Here is a 21,555-nt window from a genome sequence, read left to right as displayed (position 1 = left end):
TTTACTTCTACATGGTTAAAATGGAAAATCTTCACATTCTATATAGAATAATTATAAAGGTTAAAAAATCAACATATGGGAATTACATTATGAAGCCTAAGACATTGCTGCTGAGCCCACTGTGACAGCTATAATTCCCTCTTCTTTGTGTTTTCCAAAGATGGTCTCAACATTACCTCCCTCCTCTCTGCTTGCCTGACAATGTGAGTTAGACGCTTTCCCCCTTTAAATCCGGGTGGGCTGTGACGATGGTAGACGTGATGCTAACCAACTGCCAGGTCATTACGAAGCCATGCACTTTCACCTTTTCCTTCCAGAATGCTAGCCTTTGGAATCTCCTGCTGCAGACTCATTTGTCTCTCTCATGCTCCAAAGTTCATATGCTAAAGCCCTAACCTTCAATGTATTTGGAGATAAACCTTACAAGGAGTTAATGAAAGTTAAATGAGTTTGTAAGGGTGGATCCCTGATTCAATAAGATCGGTGCCCTCAGGAAAAGAGACACCAGAGAGCCTCTGTCTGCCATGTGAGGACACAGTGAGAAGGCAGCCATTTGCAAGCCAGGAAGAGGGCCTCACCAGGAACTGAATCAGCCAGTATCTTAATCTCAGACTTCCTAGCCTCCAAAACTGTCAGAAATAAATGTCTATTTATTTTATTTAAGTCACAGGCTGGTATTTTGTTATAGCAGCCTGAGCAGACTAATGCAACCTCCTCATCCCCTCTCCTGCCTATCATGCTGAGAAAGCTCAGGAAGCCAGTGAGAAGAAAGGAGGCCCCTGGCTCACAGCCCTGGATGAGCTCCAGCCTTCAACCAGTACAGGCCAGGTGGCCACATAAGTGAGTTTTCTTCAACTTGGATCCTCCAGCCCCAGTCAGGCTGCCCTAGCTGGCGCCATGTGAAGCAGAAAAGACGTGCCCCATTAAGACCTGCCCAAATTGCAGATTCTTGAGCAAAACAAAGTATTGTTTCTAGCTGCTGAGTTTTGGAGTTTTGCTTTCCCAAGTACTGCAAATCTGAAAATGTCTTTATTACATTCTTATACTTGGTAACCAATTCTGTGTTGACAACTGTTTCACCTCAAAATTTTGAATGTATTTCTCCACTGTCTTCTAGCATCCATGTTGCTGATGAGAAGTGATGCCCTCTGATTCTTCATCCCTTGAAGGAATTCTTTTTTTTTTTTTTTGAGGCAGAGTCTCGCTCTGTCGCCCAGGCTGGAGTGCAGTGGCACAATCTCGGCTCGCTGCGAGCTCTGCCTCCCGGGTTCACGCCATTCTCCTGCCTCAGCCTCCCGAGTAGCTGGAACTACAGGTGTCTGCCACCACACCCAGCTAATTTTTCTATTTTTAGTAGAGACGGGGTTTCACCATGTTGGCCAGGTTGGTCTTGACCTCAAGTGATCCACCAGCCTGAGCCTCCCAAAGTGCTGGGATTACAGGTGTAAGCCACCGTACCCAGCCTAAACTTTACTTTTCTTAAAACATGTTATCATTGTCTTTGGTTCTGTGGGTTCATTGAATCCAGCTGAGTGGCTCCTCATCGAGTCATGGTGAGAGAGCCTGGGAGTGGAGCTGTCTGAAGGCTCACCTAGGCTGGAATTCCATTTCCATTCACGTGTCTGACACTGGGGTGGCCACACAGCTCAGGGCTGGCTGTGCATCTACCTTTGTGTGTCTTCCACATGGGTTTCTGGGTAGATTTCTTAGGCTGACTTCTCCAAAAGTAAGAATCAAAGAGCCCGCAGTAACTTTAATCTATTGTGATTTTATCTCCTGATAACCTTTTCTTGGGCTATTTCTTGAAGCATTCTGTTATTGTTCTAGGAATGTTCTAACAAGGTTCCAGAATGCTCTTCGTTTCTCTGTGTTTCTATTTCTTCTCAGGTCATTTTTCTAATTTACGTTGGTCTTTATTGTTCATGTTGAAAGTCTTCCCAATACACAATATCCTTAGCAGTCTTAAAGAGACTAAGACTGAGGAGATAGGAAGCTCACAAGGAGTCTGCATTCAAAAGCAGGACTTGTCAAGTGCTGGGCTTTGCCGTAGAAAGACTGGGTAGGAAGCCCATTGTCAGGCCAGCCTAAAGCCCACCCTACAGGGGTGTCTTTTTCTGGAATATTTCTGGAATATCCCCACATTATTTACGCTGGGAAACCCTGCTGCTGTGTGATTTGTGTGTGTTTGGGGGGATGGAGGGATGAGGAGTGGGAAGCTGCTGACTCATGCACATACCTGTCTCCATGGGGTCTCTGCTGTCGTCCTCCTCACCTTTCCAGGCTCCGTGTGCAATGAAGCTCCAGCCCCTCGCCTTTCCAGGCTCCGTGTGCAACGAAGCTCCAGCCCCTCACCTTCCCAGGCTCCGTGTGCAATGAAGCTCCAGCCCCTCGCCTTTCCAGGCTCCGTGTGCAACGAAGCTCCAGCCCCTCGCCTTTCCAGGCTCTGTGTGCAGTGAAGCTCCAGCCCCTCGCCTTCCCAGGCTCCGTGTGCAATGAAGCTCCAGCCCCTCACCTTCCCAGGCTCCGTGTGCAATGAAGCTCCAGCCCCTCGCCTTCCCAGGGCTCCGTGTGCAATGAAGCTCCAGCCCCTCGCCTTTCCAGGCTCCGTGTGCAATGAAGCTCCAGCCCCTCACCTTCCCAGGGCTCCGTGTGCAATGAAGCTCCAGCCCCTCACCTTCCCAGGCTCCGTGTGCAATGAAGCTCCAGCCCCCCACCTTCCCAGGCTCCGTGTGCAACGAAGCTCCAGCCCCTCGCCTTTCCAGGCTCCGTGTGCAACGAAGCTCCAGCCCCTCGCCTTTCCAGGCTCCGTGTGCAGTGAAGCTCCAGCCCCTCGCCTTCCCAGGCTCCGTGTGCAATGAAGCTCCAGCCCCTCGCCTTTCCAGGGCTCCGTGTGCAATGAAGCTCCAGCCCCTCGCCTTTCCAGGGCTCCGTGTGCAATGAAGCTCCAGCCCCTCGCCTTCCCAGGCTCCGTGTGCAATGAAGCTCCAGCCCCTCGCCTTCCCAGGCTCTGTGTGCAATGAAGCTCCAGCCCCTCGCCTTTCCAGGCTCCGTGTGCAATGAAGCTCCAGCCCCTCGCCTTTCCAGGCTCCGTGTGCAGTGAAGCTCCAGCCCCTCACCTTCCCAGGCTCTGTGTGCAATGAAGGGGGCTCAAGCGAAGGCCTCTTCCCCCCATTTCACTGTCACCAAGCTTTACCTCTGGACAACTGTGGCGTTCACCTGCTGGGAGCCCACTCCTTTCTCTGAACAGTTTCAGCGCTTAGCCTCCCTTCCTGAGCCCCTTTTGACAAGTTATCAGGTCTGGCAGGGAAAGAAGAACAAGCTCAAGCGCCCAATCTCTTATCTTAATCAGAAGGCGAACCCAGGTCTAATCCAGATGCTGCTATGCTGTCCCCTTTCTGGGTTTCATTTCCTTGTCTGTCAAACCAGGAGGAGGATTGGCCAACTCACACCTGACCCAGGCTGACACAAAGTCCAACTCCGGCTTCTCTCCACTCCTACCTGAATCCCCTGCAGCATACAAACAGGACTCAGGAGACCTGGCTTCAATCCTGTCTTGGCCATATTTTGATTGTGGCCTTGGGCACGTCCCTTTACCTCTCAGTTATCCCTTGCCTGCTTCGGAGGGCTGTTGCAGTCACCAAGTGACTGGACCTGAGGGTGAGCTGCCTAGGGGGCTCAACTGTGAGTGTTCCTTCCTCCCACCCAAGGTCAGCCTTGTCAATAATCAACACAGTGACTCGCTGAGCGCCTGCCAAGGGCTAGGCCTGCTACATACGGTGTTATTCTCACAGTCTACAAGAACATCACTATTAGCTCCATATTCCCAAGGAAGAAAGTGAGTGCCCAGAGAAAAAACTAAAATTTCTTGGAGGTGAAAAATAGAGACAAGGCTCGGTGGCTCACACCTGTACTTCAGAAGCACTTTGGAAGCCTGGGGTGGGAGGATTACTTGAGCTCAGGAATTTGAGAACAGCCTAGGCAGCATGGTGAGAACCTGTCTCTACAAAATTAGCTGGGTGTGGTGACATGCCTGCGGACCCAGCTACATGGGGAGCCGAGGTGGGAGGACTGCTTGAACCTGGGAGGTCCAGGCTGCAGTAAGCCAAAATTGCCCCACTGCACTCCAGCCTGGGTGGCAGAGTAAGACCTTATCTAAAAAAAAAAAAAAAAAAAAAAAATCACCGAAAAGAAAATTTTTATATGAAAGTTGAAAGATACAACCAAACAATAAGGCCAAGCACGGTGGCTCATGCCTGTAATCCCAGAACTTTGGGATGCTGAAGCGGGCGGATCACGAGGTCAGGAGTTTGAGACTAGCCTGACCAACATGACCAACATGGTGAAACCCCATCTCTACTGAAAATACAAAAATTAGCCAGGGGTGGTGGGGCCCTGTAATCCCAGCTACTCAGGAGGCTAAGGCAGGAGAATCACTTGAACCTGGGAGGCGGAGGTTACAGCGAGCTGAGATCACGCCACTGCACTCCGGCCTGGGTGACAGAGCGAGACTCCGTCTCCAAACAAACAAACAAAAATCCCGAAGAATAACAGAAGTATACAACAACAAAAAAGAAATGGAAAATATGAGAAACAGGAAGAAGGGCCTGGAAGGTCAATGCAGGAAAAGACATGGTGATGTTCAAGTCCAAATGGCAGCTTAGCAAGACAGCAGCCAGGAGCAAAGTATTAACAATTGGCCACAAACAGATAAAAGCTGGAAAACTCTTCTAGGCACCTTTTTTTTTTTTTTGAGATGGAGCCTTGCTCTGTTTCCCAGGTTGGAGTGCAGTGGCACGATCTTGGCTCACAGCAACCTCCAACTCCCAGGTTCAAGCGATTCTCCTGCCTCAGCCTCCCATGTAGCTGGGACTGCAGGCACGCACTACCATGCCCGGCTAATTTTTTTTAGTAGAGATGAAGTTTCACCATATTGGCTAGGCTGGCCTCGAACCCCTAACCTCAAGTGATCTGTCTGCCTCAGCCTCCCAAAGTGCTGGGATTACAGGTGTGAGCCACTGCTCCCAGCCTCTTCTAGACACTTCTGAAAAGTGCAGCAATTACTGACCACATGAAGGCCAGAGATGCAGCAGGCATCTATTTACACACATTCAATACATATATTACCTTCATATATTACACATTCATTCAACAAACTTACTGAATGCCTGTCATGGGCTGGCATGGTCCTGGGCACAGCTCTGCTTGCAGGAAGCCCACTTCCTCCTGGGGAGTCAAAGCACAAACAAAACCAAGTCAGTATGTCAACAAGCAGGGGTGATGAGATGGGGACCCAGGGGTTCAAGGGGCTGTCCTGGATGCATGACAGGGAAACATGGCTTCTTAAAGGACTTGGCAACGCACCATGAGAAAACACGCACCAGGGAGCAAAGAGAAACGCCAGAACCCTCTTGAGGAAGGAGGGGTGTGAGGTGGTCAGGATAGTCATCTGTGCTGAGCCATCATGGAAACTGAGGGCCTGTAAGGGTGGACACAGAGTGGAGGACAGACAAATCTTCCTCACCGGACAGGTGGGGATCCCTGCGGTGCACCAGGGGAATGCACACAGGGGGCACTATGACCTGGCGGCCCACGGGGCAGGGGGGTGCACCAGGTAGCCTTGGGCTCTGCAAGTCCCTCCCTGACCTTGGGGAGGTGACCCCAGTGCCACGACGGTTTCCAGCAGCAGTCACTGTCCTGGGCGGGTACCGCGCTCTAGCCCAGGTGGGTCCCACAAAGGTGTGACCAAGGATGTCCTATGATCACCCCTTTACAGGTAAGGAAACTGAGGCAGAAGATGCGAAGCTCGCGCAAGGAATGGGCTGTGCAGGTAGCTTCTCCAAGGCTTGCTGCGCCCTGGCCTGTGCGCATGATCCCGAGCGGGGTCTCGGTGCGAACAGGGGTTTCGCGGTGTGACCAGCGCCGGCTTATCTCCGAGCCGTGAGGACAAGGCCAACAGCCTGGGCGGCCGCGGTGGATCCTCGGGGCGAGGCGGGGAGGGCGCGGGGCCTTACTGGCCAGCTCGGACCAGGGCTGCGCAGGGCAGAGCCCAAGGGAAACGCCGCGCGGCCGCCGTCACGTCGGAGACGACGCCCTGCAGGCGCCAGCAGACGCAGAAGGCCAGCGAGGGCGAGGCACGGAAGACGCGACGCGACAACGACCACGTGCCCCGCCTGCCCCGCCGCGCGCCCTGCTGGGAGACGCAGTCCAAGCCTTTCGGGAGCCGAACTCGGGGTCCCAGAGAGCCTCGCGGCGCGCATGTGAGCCCCGCCCCTCTCTCGCGGCCTGCCGGGACTTGTAGTGCAACGCCAGCAGACTTCCGGGCCCGGAATGGGCGGTGGGACTCGGGGTCCCAGAGAGCCTCGCGGCGCGCATGTGAGCCCCGCCCCTCTCTCGCGGCCTGCCGGGACTTGTAGTCCAACGCCAGCAGGCTTCCGGGCCCGGAATGGGCGGTGGGACTCGGGGTCCCAGAGAGCCGTGCGCGGGCCGCGACGCCGAATACCGCCCTCGCCGTCGCCTCCTCCGGGCTTTCTCCTGTCGCTGCCGCCACCGCCGTTGCTTCGCGGGCTGGGAGGCCCGGGGTCCCCGGGCGAACAGAGGCTGCGGGTGGGAGCCTTCGCGGGCGCTGCAGAGCGGGCCGGGGGAGGCCGGGATGGAGCCCCGCGGAGGTGGGCGCGCTGCCGGGCGCGCGTTAGCGGCGATTGGGGAGGGGGCGGAGGGAGGGGCCCGGGGCGGGGCTCGGTGGCGGGGACTCCGGGGCGGGGGCACCGGGAGGAAGCTGCCTCGGAAGAGGTGGGGGCGGGGACGGGAGGGGCGGCGAGTCCCCGGGAGCCTGGGCTGTAGGCCCGGGCGTGGCGGGGCCCCGATGGCCTGGGGGTCTCCTGGGGCCCCCCTCCAGCCCGCCGCCCCGGAGCTAGGTCTCAGATGACTGAACTGGGCGCCGACCGCTCCTGCTGTCCCTCGCAGTGGACTGACGCCGCAGGGGCGAGCGAGCCGGCTCCACGCCTCTCCGCGGGATCCAGACGCCTCTCGGGGCTGTCGGCGGAGGGTCTGAGGCGGCCCGGCCATGGCTCACCTCCGGGGATTTGCCAACCAGGTGAGGAGGGTGCAGTTCAGGAAGACTAGCGGCCTCTCAGCGAGGGGCGCCAGAGCTTCCCGGGGGCTCCGAGGGGCGCCTCGCCGGAGCGGGCGGTGGGTGAGGGAAGGAGCGCGCGTCGTGCGACCAGCGGAGCCGTCCTGAGGTGGGCGCAGGGCGGCCCCCGGGCTCTGCCGTGTGCTTGTGGCGTTTTGCGTGGTAGGAGCTCGCAGACCTCTTGACACCGAGCCCCGGGTGGCTCCGCCTGTGCGAGGGCGGCGGAGGTGCGTGAAGAGACACCGGCTCCGGGACAGGACGCTGCCCCCAGCGCGGGGCGGGAACCTCGTGTCGGCATCTGAAGGCAGTGGAAGGTCAGGGGCCACACTGCGGCCTGAGCCCGGGCCACGGGTCGTTCCGGCCGTTCTGGCCGTGTTGGGCTGGGCGGGGGCCGTAGAGGAGACCCTGATGGGCGCTGAGGGGCTGGGAACGTGGAGAAGCCGATCTGAGCGGCCGGTGTGCAGGGAAAGCGGAGAACGCGTGTGTGCTTTGGCCCAGGGGAAGGTGAAAAGGCTGCTCTGTTCAGAACCGTTTAACCCCTGCTACGGGCGGTTGCCCGAACAGGAGGCTCGTCATTCCTCTTTGAAGAAGTCGGTTCCACTATGGAGCCACTTTGAAGCGTCTGGTGGGACAGCCTCGGAAGGAGCCACTACAGCGAGCCCTTAGTCTGGAATGAGGACCAGCTGCTGCTGCCACAGGGCATGCCAGGGAAGGAGGGTGGGGACAGCCAGCCTGGGACCTGGAGACTTGCACTGTGTACCTCTCCCCATTTTTTTGACTCTGGCTGCTGGGTTTTTTTACGTCTTAGCGTTCGGTTTTGCTCTCCTTGATGCCTTGGCTCTGCCTAAGGTGTTGGAATCGCCGCTAAAATGTGTGGCCCTCCTTGTTCACTCCTCTGTGCTGAATTCCTGAGAGCTGGGTGTGCAGTGGAACAGGAAGGGCGTCTGTCCGCATAGGGGCAGGAACTGGAGTCAGGGCTGCTTTGGAGGAAACTGGACCAGCCTAGAGACCCGGAATACCGTGTGCAGCTCTTGGGCCAGGCAGCCTGGACCTGCGCGGTCACAGATGGGACTGGGGCTTGCTGACTGATGCTGAATTAAGCTAACAGATTTTTGACTTTCTGTATCTGGTAACTTACATGACTAAGGTGCTGGGAGAAAAATCTGTCACCAGTTTATTTTATTTTTATTTTTTATTTTTTTGAGACAGAGTTTCACTTTTGTTGCCCAGGCTGGAGTGCAATGGCGCAATCTCAGCTCACTGCAACCTCTGCCTCCCAGGTACAAGCCATTCTCCTGTCTTGGCCTCACGAGTAGCTGGGATTACAGGCGTGTGCCATCACGCCCAGCTAATTTTGTATTTTTAGTAGAGACGGAGTTTCACCATGTTGGTCAAGCTGGTCTCAAACTCCTGACCTCAGGTGATCTGCTTGCCGTGGCCTCCCAAAGTGCTGGGATTACAGGCGTGAGCCACCGTGCCCGGCCACCAGTTTATTTTTAAGAACTGCAGAAATAGCTCCTTTGGGTCACGGGATGAGAAATTGGAGCTCTGAGGTGCCCTGTGACTGTGTGCTGTTGGTTCTTGGTGCGATCAGACCCAGGGAAGGGAGTGGGCGCGCACTGGGGAAGGGAGTGGGCGCACTGGGGAAGGGAGTGGGTGCACTGGGGAAGGGAGTGGGTGCACTGGGGAGGGAGTGTGGGCGCACTGGGGAGGGAGTGTGGGTGCACTGGGGAAGGGAGTGGGCGCACTGGGGAGGGAGTGTGGGCGCACTGGGGAAGGGAGTGTGGGCACTGGGGAAGGGAGTAGACGTACTGGGGAGGGAGTGTGGGCACTGGGGAAGGGAGTAGGCGCACTGGGGAAGGGAGTGTGGGCGCACTGGGGAAGGGAGTGGGCGCACTGGGAAGGGAGTGGGCGCACTGGGGAAGGGAGTGTGGGCGCACTGGGGAGGGAGTGTGGGTGCACTGGGGAGGGAGTGTGGGCACTGGGGAGGGAGTGTGGGCGCACTGGGGAAGGGAGTGTGGGCACTGGGGAAGGGAGTAGACGTACTGGGGAGGGAGTGTGGGCACTGGGGAAGGGAGTGTGGGCGCACTGGGGAAGGGAGTGGGCGCACTGGGGAGGGAGTGTGGGCGCACTGGGGAAGGGAGTAGGCACACTGGGGAAGGGAGTGTGGGCGCACTGGGGAGGGAGTGTGGGTGCACTGGGGAAGGGAGTGGGCGCACTGGGGAAGGGAGTGGGCGCACTGGGGGGGGAGTGTGGGCACTGGGGAAGGGAGTGTGGGTGCACTGGGGAAGGGAGTAGGCGCACTGGGGAAGGGAGTGTGGGTGCACTGGGGAGGGAGTGTGGGTGCACTGGGGAAGGGAGTGGGCGCACTGGGGAAGGGAGTGTGGGCGCACTGGGGAGGGAGTGTGGGTGCACTGGGGAAGGGAGTGGGCGCACTGGGGAGGGAGTGTGGGTGCACTGGGGAAGGGAGTGTGGGTGCACTGGGGAAGGGAGTGTGGGCACACTGGGGAAGGGAGTAGACGTACTGGGGAGGGAGTGTGGGCACTGGGGAAGGGAGTAGGCGCACTGGGGAAGGGAGTGTGGGCGCACTGGGGAAGGGAGTGGGCGCACTGGGAAGGGAGTGGGCGCACTGGGGAAGGGAGTGTGGGCGCACTGGGGAGGGAGTGTGGGCGCACTGGGGAGGGAGTGTGGGCACTGGGGAGGGAGTGTGGGCGCACTGGGGAAGGGAGTGTGGGCGCACTGGGGAAGGGAGTGTGGGCGCACTGGGGAAGGGAGTGTGGGCACTGGGGAAGGGAGTAGACGTACTGGGGAGGGAGTGTGGGCACTGGGGAAGGGAGTAGGCGCACTGGGGAAGGGAGTGTGGGCGCACTGGGGAAGGGAGTGGGCGCACTGGGGAAGGGAGTGTGGGCGCACTGGGGAAGGGAGTGGGCGCGCACTGGGGAAGGGAGTGGGCGCACTGGGAAGGGAGTGTGGGCACTGGGGAAGGGAGTAGGCACACTGGGGAAGGGAGTGTGGGCGCACTGGGGAAGGGAGTGTGGGCGCACTAAGGGAGTAGGCACACTGGGGAAGGGAGTGTGGGCGCACTGGGGGGGGAGTGTGGGCACTGGGGAAGGGAGTGTGGGTGCACTGGGGAAGGGAGTGTGGGCGCACTGGGGAAGGGAGTGTGGGTGCACTGGGGAGGGAGTGTGGGTGCACTGGGGAAGGGAGTAGGCGCACTGGGGAAGGGAGTGTGGGCGCACTGGGGAAGGGAGTGGGCGCACTGGGGAAGGGAGTGTGCGCACTGGGGAAGGGACTCCAAAGGTAGGAAGCACCTTTTGTCCTTTTAGGGGTCCTTCGTCCCAGCCTGGATGATGAGAGACTTGACTTCATATAGTGGCAGAAAACCTGAGGGGCTGTGGTTTTCTCCTGAGATGGTTGCCGTGGTGTCCGTGGACCTGTGGGCAGCCCCTTTGTGGGAGAGTGGGGTGCATTCCCCCCACAGCCTGTGCTCCTGCCTTAGGCTTCTCCCCTCTACCTGGCCAGTTCCTGCCTGGCCCTGGAGGGCCCGAATGGCTATGGGGTGCCAGGGTACTGTATCGTCACTCAGCTGCTGCCTGTCAGGTGGCAGCTGGGGGTGTCTCAGCTGTGTGTGCTGGGTTGTTCGCTTTGTTTTGTGGGGCAACACTGACAGCAGACACATTGACAAGTGCAGGCCCCAGACCTGGCAGCCCCAGGGCTGATGTGGAGAGCAGGTGTCCACCGCCAGAGTCATTTGAGTGGCCTGAGTGATCGTCCAGGCCACAGCTGCTGCTACATCCAAAAGAGGATCCGCAGCCTGCAGGCCAGAGGCCCACTTACCCTTTCTTCTCCAGGTGGGGGTGAGGATGGCTTGCCTTGGCTTGGCCTGCGATGTCATTGTAGGGCCAGGATCACAGCCAAGAGGGTTCCTGTCACACAGTTTCTGCTTGGACTCGTGAGCCCTGGCTCTGGCTTGGGGGTCCACTGTGCTCTCCTGCTCTGGAGCAGTACAGGTCTGAGTGCCCACCCAGGGGTTTCCCTTCTTGGGCTGCTGTGATGGAGCAGACTCAACTCCAGGCCCTGTGTGGAGAGCAGCATGGCCTCAGCAGGGAACAGAGCAAAGCAGGAGGATGCATCATCCATAGAGGCCTGAAGAGTGGGAAAGAGATCCCTAGGAGTCAGAGGCCTGGTGGTGCTGGGTAATGCTGCCAGGCCATGGCCCTGCCTTCTCCAGGCCCTCTCTTAGGCCACCTTAGACAGGAGTAGACAGGGGGACCCAAGCTCAGGGCGCCAACCAGACCTCCTGGAGTCCCCCGGAGGACTCCCTTGGGGTCTTTCCGGGTGCCTGGGCAGGGTTGGGTTGAGGCCGAGGCCAGGCCTGCAGGCTAATGACTTGGTGGAGCGGTGTCCCAGGGCCTTGAGTAAGCGCTGATGGACTGAGCAAATGGAGGATTTGGCAAGGTGGCGCTGGGCCTGCTGGAGGAGGAGCAGGCAGAAGAGGGGCTGCTTCTGCGGATCACTGGAGGTCAGGAGTTCGAGACCAGCCTGGCCAACATGGTGAAAACCCGTCTATACAAAAAAAAAAAAAAAAAAAATTAGTCGGGCATGATTGTGGGTGCCTGTAAGCCCAGCTACTCAGGAGGCTGAGGTGGAAGAATCGCTTGAACCTGGGAGGCGGAGGTTGCAGTGAGCCGAGATCACGCCACTGCACTCCAGCCTGGGCGACAGAGCGAGACTCTAGCTTAAAAAAAAAAGCGGAGCTGCTTCTTAACCTTGTCCTGCACCTGGCATCCAGGACTGGGTCAGGAATGGGTGGTTCTCCACCAGAAATGGAGCAAACAGGGAGGAGGAAACGGAGATGATGCTCTCCATGGCAGGAGGGCGATATTTTAACACTGACTCCTTACCCATGACAGCCTGTGGGCTGATGAGCTGATGCTTTGACATGCACCTGTGGTCCCAGCTACTCAGGAGGCTGAGGAGACCAGCCTGGGCACACAGCAAGACCCCCCATCTTAAAAAAAGAAAAGATTGCATGTTCTGGGCTGCCTTTCCTTTCAGATGGGGGCCGGTGCTGATCTCATCTGTGCCACCCACCCCCAGCCTGGAGACGCTGAGCATCTGACTTGTCAGCTCTGAATTTTTCCTGGCTTCTCTTTAGAACACATGGTCAGCAGTAGTGGTGGGGCTGGGGGCAGACACAGCTCACCTTGGCCAGCATGACCAGAGGGACCCCAAGCAGCACTCAGCTCTCTATCTGGCTGAGTTTCTTGACCTTGGCTTTGGGGACTCCTGGTAGCAGGTGGGCTCAAGGCACCCCCTGCTGTTTCCTCCAGTGGTACTGGCTTTAGGACTAGGCTACTGGTACTGATGAGGGAATGAGAAAGGTCATTTTTGACTGGACCAACTGTCTCAAGTGACCAGACCTTTGGGCTGAGCAAGGGTCTGTGTGTACACTGCAGTTGGCCTGCTCTAGCTGCTGCATGGAGGCCACCTGCACACCCCCAGGCCTTGACAAGTCAGCCTTGCAGGGAAGGGTTAGGTGGCCTCTGGCCCTCCCCTAACTGCCTTTCCTTCCCCAGAGTTCCTGTCACCTCAGGGTCTGGGGCTCAGAAAGGGATGTGTAGCAGCATGTTTCAAGGTGAGGGCCTGTGTGCCGCCCCTTCCACCCTCCTGGTTGCAAACCCTGGGAGGTCAGCTAATTGGCAGTTTCACAAGGAAATGTCGCCTTGGGCTGGTGCAATGTCCAGTTGGCTTCAACCAACTCCTCTGCTGGGCTTAGGCCTGGGATAGACCCTGCACACGTGTCCAGGGGGTGAGCGTGGGGGCTGTATGTGGTGTACCCCATCCTTGGAGGGCACAGTCTCCCCAGGCCCAGGAACGTGGAGGGCACCCCCATCCAAGGACCCGTCCTGTCTTCAGCACCAGAATGAGTTGGGCCTCAGTGTTTTGGGGGCATAATTAGTCGTTTTGCCTTTTTTTTTTTTGAGACGGAGTCTTGCTCTGTCACCCAGGCTGGAGTATAGTGGCACGATCTTCACCTCCCGGGTTCACGCCATTCTCCTGCCTCAGCCTCCCAAGTAGCTGGGACTACGGGCGCCCGCCACCACACCTGGCTAATTTTTTGTATTTTTTTAGTAGAGATGGGGTTTCACCGTGTTAGCCAGGGTGGTCTTGATCTGCTGACCTTGTGATCCGCCCGCCTCGGCCTCCCAGAGTGCTGGGATTACAGGCGTGAGCCACTGCGTCCAGCCCGTTTTGCCTTTTTATGCTGTGCCACACTAAATTGGCATCAAGACCCTTGATGTTGTGGGGGGAGGGGCCGTGCATGGTGGCTCACACCTATAATCCCAGCACTTTGGGAGGCTGAGGTGGGCAGATCACCTGAAGTCAGGAGTTCAAGACCAGCCTGGCCAAGATGGTGAAACCTTATCTCTACTAAAAATACAAAAAATTAGCTGGGGGTGGTGGTGCATGCCTGTAATTCCAGCTACTTGGGAGGCTGAGGCAGAAGAATTGCTTGAACTCAGGAGGCAGAGGTTGCAGTGAGCTGAGATGGTGCCACTGCACTCCAGCCTGGGTGACAGATTGAGACACCATCTCAAATAAGTAAAAAAAAGTATGGAGGCCTGAGGACACACCTCTCCTGGCTTCCCCTGGACTCTGGGCCTGGGTCACAGACCAGGCACCTTCCACACCGGTGGCTCAGAAACTTTCAGGCGTTGCTGCTTTAAATCTGAGGACTGTGGGAGGCAGCTTTCTGCATCAAGAAAGCATCAGTTTCTGACCCGGCGCTGGTGTACTTGTCAGGAGGACTTATGGAGGGGTGAGGGAAGCCCTTTCTAAATATGTGGCTTTTAGGAGTGAAGGAGAGCTTGGTTAACACATACCGAGAGTTTTTTGTTTTTGATGAGTTTTTGTTTTTTTTTTTAATTTAAAAATTTTTTTTGAGACAGAGTTTCACTCTTGTTGCCCAGGCTGGAGTGCGATGGCCTGATCTCGGCTCACCACAACCTCCACCTCCTTGGTTCAAGCGCTTCTCCTGTCTTGGACTCCCAAGTAGCTCGGATCACAGGCATGCGCAACCACACCCGGCTAATTTTTTTGTATTTAGTAGAGATGGGGTTTTACCATATTGGTCAGGCTGGTCGTGAACTCCCGACCTCAGGTGATCCATCCGCCTTGGCCTCCCAGAGTGCTGGGATCTCAGGTGTGCACCACCAAGCCTGGCCTGTTGAGTTTATTTTTTAATAGTTTCAGATTTATAGCAAATTAAGAGCTCCCAATCCCCTAACCCCCAGGGGCTATTAACCTATTAACATCTCTCATGGGGCTGCATGGTAGGTTAGATGAGGCAACCTTCATGCCTTGTCATCACCTAAGGTTCCTGTTTCCAGTGGCCTCTTTATACTTTCCGGGGACTTTTCCCTTGCATGGAGAGTTGAGTTTAGGTTTAGGCTTTTTTTTTTTTGGAAACGGAGTTTGATTCTTCTTGCCCAGGTTGGAGTGCAATGGTGCGGTCTTGGCTCCACTGCAACCTCTGCCTCCTGGGTTCAAGCAATTCTCCTGCCTCGGCCTCCCAAGTAGCTGGGATTACAGGCATGAGCCACCACGCCCAACTAATTTTTTCATATTTTTATTAGAGATGGGGTTTCACCATGTTGGCCAGGCTAGTCTCGAACTCCTGACCTCAAGTGATCCACCTGCCTCGGCCTCCCAAAGTGTTGGGATTACAGGCGTGAGCCACTGCACCCAGCCAAGTTTAGGTTTTAAACAAAAAGGGGTAAAGGAAGAAACCAGAGAAGAATTGAGGCGCACTCGCTCGGACTCCCCCTTCCCTACAGGTCCCTTCCTCCCCAGCAGGGCAGCCTCTGCCTGTCCCAGCCTCTCGTGACCGGCACTGTCTGCCCTCTGTCCCCACCGGCCCCTCAGCACTCTCGAGTGGACCCTGAAGAGCTCTTCACCAAGCTTGACCGCATCGGCAAGGGCTCGTTTGGGGAGGTCTACAAGGGCATCGATAACCACACCAAGGAGGTGGTGGCCATCAAGATCATCGACCTGGAGGAGGCCGAGGATGAGATTGAGGACATCCAGCAGGAGATCACCGTCCTCAGCCAGTGCGACAGCCCCTACATCACCCGCTACTTTGGCTCCTACCTAAAGGTGCCTGTTGGGGGGAGGCGGCGGCGGCCCTGCTGGTGCTGTGCCCGGCCCTCTCTTCCATGTCAGAGGGACTGAGTGACATGCCAGAGGGTGCAAGGCGGCCTTGACAGTTCAGTGCATGCCCTCCAGGAAATTGCCCTGGGCAGGCAGGGTGCGAGCAGGGTCCACGAGGGTCATTCGGCTCTGAGTGGCCATTGGGACCCACTTGCCTGCCTGTGGTAATGCAGTGAGGGCGCTGCCAGGAGCACTCTGGGGCGCCCCTGCTGGCAGTGGTGAGGGCCTGTGAGGAGCAGGTTTCTGGTGGTGCCAGGGTCTGGGGTGTAGGGAACGCTGTGGCCATCCTGCCCAGGAAGATGATGGGTGTGTTGGGCCATGTGCTTGCCAGCCATGCCCTCTTCCCAGCCCTGTAGGACTGGCTCAGCAGCTTGGCTTTTGACGGGGTCTTGGTGAAGTAGACTCAGCCACTGTTCTGTGTACTCAGTCCGTCCTCTGAGCATCTGTAGCAGCAGTGTGGCAGGCGGGGAGATGGGCAAGGTCGAGGGAGCCCCTTCCTGTTTAGGGTTCTTGGCAGGGATGGGACCGGTGGGGCCTGGGCCCTGGCTGACTCCGGCCTGACTCCCACCCTGGAGCATGCCCTTCCTCTCACTGCCAAATGCTGATGGGTTTGTCTCCGGTCCCAGAGCACCAAGCTATGGATCATCATGGAGTACCTGGGCGGCGGCTCGGCACTGGACTTGGTGAGGCATAGGCCATGGCAGTGGGGGGTCATGCAGTGTCCGAGTCCCCTGCTCCTCAGACTCATGGGCTCCAGGGGCCACCTCTCGTTTGGTGTCATGGCACATTAGGTGTTAATTACGAATCGTCTAAAGCAAAAATGAACTGCCATCCGCACGTCTGCCCAGTTGGTGCTGAAAGGGGTCCTGGCCTGTGGGAGTGGGCGGGGGCAGGCACGCTGGGAGATGGTTGGGAGCCTGTTTTTCTGTTACATGACAGTAAAGTGAAGCTGGTTTATATGCTTTAGACCACCCCACTCCCGTCTGAAAGTTGTGTTTGAGAAGTAAAGGAACATGAAGCCCCCAGCTATCTGCAGGGACAGCCCTCCCCTGTCAGAGAGACAGGAGAACTCAGGCATTGGGCCTGGGACAGGAGCTGAGGCCCTGCTGTCCCACCTTCCTCTCCAGCTTAAACCAGGTCCCCTGGAGGAGACGTACATTGCCACGATCCTGCGGGAAATTCTGAAGGGCCTGGATTATCTGCACTCCGAACGCAAGATCCACCGAGACATCAAAGGTCCTGCTGGGGGTGAATGTGGCTCTTGTAATGTCCTGAGCCCCACTGACCTTAGAGAGGCTGGGGCCTGTGAGGGGCAAGTGGCTAGTGGTGCCCAGCGTCTGGGGTATAGAGAACCCTGTGGCCACCCTGAAACTGAGCAGTTGTCTTGCTCCATTTCCAGAAGATACTGTTTGTAACAGTTTCCTTGTACGCTGAGTAAACCAGCTGTGGACTGAGTGTAGGAACAGCCACGCTTAGCCAGAGTTGTTGGTTCCCGGTGGCTCACAGCACAACAGCAGGTGTAGGCTTGAGTAGCCCCAGCGTGTGGTCTGGCCCTGCTAAGTGCAGACATGAGGTTGGGCCAGCCTGTGGGGAGGGACTTGCCACCGGCACCGAGTCATCTCTCTCATGTAGGGGACAAGTCTGGTGGAGCAAGGGGCTTCCTGGCAGGCCCATGGTGGCCACACCCTTGATCAGGGTCACCTCTGTGGTAGCCCCCAGTGGGCGAAGTCACCTGTCGTTGGGATTTGTTGTAAAAGCCAAATGCAGGGAGAGCCCTGGAGCTCGGAGTGGAGACCTTAGGCTCCTTCTGGCAGTGCCCCTGTGGCCCTAGGTGGCCCTGGGTTTGAGAGTGGCAAGGAGGGCTGAAGTCCTGAGGACAGCCCTGCTGTGCCCTAGGAGGCCAGGTGGATGATACCCTGGCCCTTCTCAGGGGGCCCTGGGTGGAGCCACGTGGAGCCTGGCATGACGTCTGCCTGTCCTGTGTCAAGCAGCTGCCAACGTGCTACTCTCGGAGCAGGGGGATGTGAAGCTGGCGGACTTTGGGGTAGCAGGGCAGCTCACAGACACACAGATTAAGAGGAACACGTTCGTGGGCACCCCCTTCTGGATGGCGCCTGAAGTCATCAAGCAGTCGGCCTATGACTTCAAGGTGGGTGCAGTGGGTGGGCGGGCGGGTGCGGGCACCACGCCTGACTGGGGTGCTCAGGGCAGCGACAGTCCTTGTGTTCTGTCCAGGCCGACATCTGGTCCCTGGGGATCACGGCCATCGAGCTGGCCAAGGGGGAGCCTCCAAACTCTGACCTCCACCCCATGCGCGTCCTGTTCCTGATTCCCAAGAACAGCCCTCCCACACTGGAGGGCCAGCACAGCAAGCCGTTCAAGGAGTTCGTGGAGGCCTGCCTCAACAAGGACCCCCGATTCGTAAGGCCCGCCTCTGGCCTGGCCCCTTCTGGATGGGCATATGGAGGGAGGGCATTTGCTTGGGGTGGGCAGCACAGCCCGGAGGCCTAGGCCCCCCAGCCTTGTAGCCGTGAGGACCTGCCCCAGTCCAGGCTGCCTCACATTTGCTTTCCTGAGGCAGAGCTTGGCTGGGCCCAGTGACCGATGTTCCCCTGACCCCGCACAGCGGCCCACAGCCAAGGAGCTCCTGAAGCACAAGTTCATCACACGCTACACCAAGAAGACCTCCTTCCTCACGGAGCTCATCGACCGCTATAAGCGCTGGAAGTCCGAGGGGCATGGCGAGGAGTCCAGCTCCGAGGACTCTGACATGTAGGGGCCTGGTTTATCCTCATGGTGACCCTCGGTGTTGTGACGTGGGTGGTCCCCACTCCAGAAGCAGGGGCGTGGGCTCTAGGGGTGAGAGTGACCAGATATAGTATTGGGCAGGGACCCCCTTAAGGCTACAGGACAGGGCCTGCTGAGGCATCAGTTGGACTCCGTGGCCTGGCAGAGCGCCGCCCAGTACCTCGGGTTTCCCTTGGCCGTGAGGTGTGCCCTGAGGCCCTTGTGCCTCCTGGCTCTCCCCCCACTGACCCTGGCAACTCTTCATCCTCTTCAGTGATGGCGAGGCGGAGGACGGGGAGCAGGGCCCCATCTGGACGTTCCCCCCCACCATCCGGCCGAGTCCACACAGCAAGCTTCACAAGGGGACGGCCCTGCACAGCTCACAGAAGGTCTGTTCCCGGCCTGGCCTCTGCCTGCTGTGCACCCCTGGGGCTGGGTGCGGGACCCAGCTTTGTCCACCCAGTGTCTGGGGCTTGGACAAGGAGCTTGGGAAAGGCAGGGGTGGTCTGAAGCCCACTGTGGCACTGGGCCTGGTGTGGAGACCCCAAGCCCCAGCATGTGCTGGGAAGATGAGGGCCTGTTAGGAGCCAAATTTGTGAGGAGAGGGTGGGTGGGAGTTGTAAGCCCTGAGTCAGGCCATCTGGGTGGCTTGATGGTTTTGGGGCCAGCCCTGGGCATGTGCCATGACAGGCTGCTCCCAGTCTCCATCCCTTCAAGGCTAGAGCCTGAAGGGATGGGAGTGCCCTGCCTGTCGCCTGCACTGCCCTGCTCACCCTGGGCCTCCACTTCCTTTGCAGCCCGCAGAGCCTGTCAAGAGGCAGCCAAGGTCCCAGTGCCTGTCCACGCTGGTCCGGCCTGTCTTCGGAGAGGTGAGAAGGGGGCTGGGGCTGGGGCTGGGGCTGGAGCCCCGCCAGGGACGAGGCTGGGACGCTGCTCCGCGGGGATGTCCCCTCACAGTGCCGTGGGGCAGTCTCAGCTTCTAGGTTTCCTGCAGCTGATTATGGGCTGGGTTTCCTGAGTAGAAGGAGCAGAATCTGCTGTGATGACCTTTTGTACTCCCAGACCTGCCAAGGTCCTCTGGGTTCCCAGAGCGACTTTTGTTTTCTTCAAGTGCAAACACAGATGACCCTTCTATAGAGAAAGCAGAGAAGATGTAGTCGGGGTCCATCCAGGGCAGGTGCCTCCCTGGTTAGTCACATGACCTTGCATCAGCGTCACCTGCTAATGGGCAGTCGGCACCATTCTCAGAGATGTGATGCAGCCAGGAGCTCTGTGCCCAGGGCGTGGCCAGTGGGCTTGGGCCCAGGTGTGCTCTCCAGGAGCCCCTCCTGGAGCCTGGGGAGGATGGAGGATGTGGGTGAGAGGTGGTGACAGGAGAGCCTGCCTGAGGATGGCAGAGGGTGGAGCAGTCGAGGGACACTGGCCCCAGCCCATGTGGAGGCCCCAGTGAAGCAGCCACTCAGGCCCAGGTCCCGGGCAGCCTGCTGACCTAGCCACAGCCCCCGAGGGTGGGTGACACCCGGTGACAGAGGCTCGGAGCTGGTGTCTTGATGGAGGTCAGATCTGGGCCTGGTCGTGCTTTGGGAGTTTCTGGGCTTTGTGTTTTTGGGTCTGATCGGACCCATTCAGTGGCTTCCATGATCCTCAGCTGGGAGGAAGCCATCTGGTCCCCTCCTGAGAACCGAGGCCCGAGATTCCCTGGAGTGTAGAGGGAGGGTAGGGGCTGTGGGGAAGGACCACTAGAGTCCCCATTGGCAGGGCAGGCTTCCTTGGGCCACCTCACTTCCTGGCTTGCTGAAGGGCTCCCGGGTCCTAGACGAAGGCCTTGAAGGCCTCCAGCATGACTCTGGCCGAGCAAAGGAGCGGGCTCTCCGAGGGCCTGTCCTGGGGTCCAGGGTCAGGCGAGGTGGTCTCTCCATAGCTCAAAGAGAAGCACAAGCAGAGCGGCGGGAGCGTGGGTGCTCTGGAGGAGCTGGAGAACGCCTTCAGCCTGGCCGAGGAGTCCTGCCCCGGCATCTCAGACAAGCTGATGGTGCATCTGGTGGAGCGAGTGCAGAGGTGAGGGTGGCCGGGCCATAGGGTTGGGGAGAGCACCCCCGCCAAGCAGCAGCTGGACGTGGGGTGAGGTCCAGTGCTCACTCGTGGGTGTGGCTGCGCTTGGAACTACATGGGTTCGCTTCACTCCGGGAAGGGGCGGCATGGCATCCTCTTCCTTGTTCGGACCCAGCTCACAGGGCCATGGAGATTTTGGGGCTGGAGAGAGTGGGCAGGGCCTTTCCAGTCTAAGTGTCTGAGGAGCGTCTCAGGGTCCTGGCCTCAGTGGCCACACGACTGTCCTCAGCTGACCTCTGCCACCTAGTGGCTCCCAGGAGCTGCTCTAACACGCTGGCGGCAAAACGTCAGAGCTGCCCCTGTGCTGACCTGAGTCCTTCGCAAAGAGGGCAGGACAGATACTGGGCCCTCCACCGCCCAGTGGATTTAGGGTCCAACCGCCATGCCGCCGGCAGATGCCCTAAGTCCTGGTCCACACCCAGGGACCCCTTCCTGGCACCCCTGGGCAGCAGCTCTGGGGGTGGGGTCTGGGCCAATCAGTGCTGCTCCTGAGACCCTGTGCATTGGGGACACTTCAGACCCACATGGTGCAGTGGCTTGTCAGGGCTGCCACCGCAGACTGCACACCCAAGAGGCCGTCAGGAGCCTGGGCACAGAGGTGCATGCACACAGAGGTGGGCTCTTCTCTCTGCAGGTTTTCACACAACAGAAACCACCTGACATCCACCCGCTGAAACGCGCTGCTGTTCAGATAGGGGACAGAAGGTCCTTTGTTTTTGTTCTGAGCTCCATAAGAACTGTGCTGACTTGGAAGGTGCCCCGTGCTGTTTCGTGCCTGCAGGGACACGTCAGATCCTGTGGGCCTCACATGCCAGGTCACCGTCTCCTTCCACCCCTGCAGTGTGCTGTTCTGCACGTCAGGGGATGCCGTTCCACATGTCCACTGCCCTCCTTCCTCTCCTGGCCCAGCAATAGAGCTCACGGGGGCTCCAGCAGCCAGCATGGTCCTCATGAGCTATGCCTGGGTCTTCTGCAGACTCACGCAGCCCTATGGCCGCTCAGACCAAGGCGCAGAGCAACTATCAGGGCAGCTCTGCCTCCTCCTCCCATGAGATGGGGAGAGGCAACAGGACAGCCCCCAGAGGAGTGCCCTGGCCGCTGTCCTCCCAGGGCCCATGATGGCCATAGATTTGCCTTGTGGTGTTGGATCAGGTACTGTGTCTGCTCATAAGTACTTGTGTCATCCAGAATGTTTTGTTTTTTAAGAAAATTGAATTTACTTGTTTCCTTAAATATTCTGAGGTTAATATGTTAGTTTTCATAGAACATTGAGAGGCCCCTGCCACTTTCAATAAAGACCTGACTTGGAGACA

At 58.1% G+C, this 21,555-nt stretch overlaps 2 protein-coding genes across 12 annotated transcripts in view; one reads left to right on the top strand and one right to left on the bottom strand.

Moving 5' to 3' along the window:
- Nucleotides 1–7,065, bottom strand: part of LOC106992798 (uncharacterized) — an 18,363-nt gene extending 11,298 nt beyond the window's left edge. The window contains exons 1-3 of the mRNA XM_077956540.1: nt 6,731–7,065; nt 5,362–6,674; nt 5,159–5,223 (exon numbers count right to left, since the gene is read on the bottom strand). Of these exons, the coding sequence (XP_077812666.1) occupies nt 6,008–6,674; nt 6,731–7,065 (1,002 nt within the window). The 3' untranslated portion in view covers nt 5,159–5,223; nt 5,362–6,007. The remainder of the gene's footprint in view (nt 1–5,158; nt 5,224–5,361; nt 6,675–6,730) is intronic.
- On the top strand, nt 6,522–21,555 carry STK25 (serine/threonine kinase 25). 11 transcript variants are annotated; one of them, XM_015111557.3, is made up of 12 exons: nt 6,522–6,603; nt 6,964–7,093; nt 15,059–15,289; nt 15,970–16,026; nt 16,471–16,579; nt 17,335–17,492; nt 17,579–17,764; nt 17,970–18,115; nt 18,405–18,519; nt 18,928–18,999; nt 20,052–20,188; nt 20,877–21,555. In XM_015111557.3, exons 2-12 carry the CDS (start codon nt 7,064–7,066, stop codon nt 20,914–20,916), a joined length of 1,281 nt encoding a protein of 426 aa, XP_014967043.1. In that variant the 5' UTR covers nt 6,522–6,603; nt 6,964–7,063; the 3' UTR covers nt 20,917–21,555. The 11 variants fall into 11 exon arrangements, with proteins under 11 accessions (XP_014967043.1, XP_077814293.1, XP_077814297.1 ...); XM_077958167.1 differs by having other exon boundaries at nt 17,561–17,764; XM_077958171.1 differs by having other exon boundaries at nt 6,964–7,443.

Source organism: Macaca mulatta, chromosome 12 (genome assembly GCF_049350105.2).
Source record: "Macaca mulatta isolate MMU2019108-1 chromosome 12, T2T-MMU8v2.0, whole genome shotgun sequence".
In the NCBI taxonomy this organism is placed as follows: Eukaryota; Metazoa; Chordata; class Mammalia; order Primates; family Cercopithecidae; genus Macaca; species Macaca mulatta.
The sequence above is the reverse complement of the archived record's forward strand: the minus strand, read 5'-3'. Positions and strand labels throughout refer to the sequence as shown.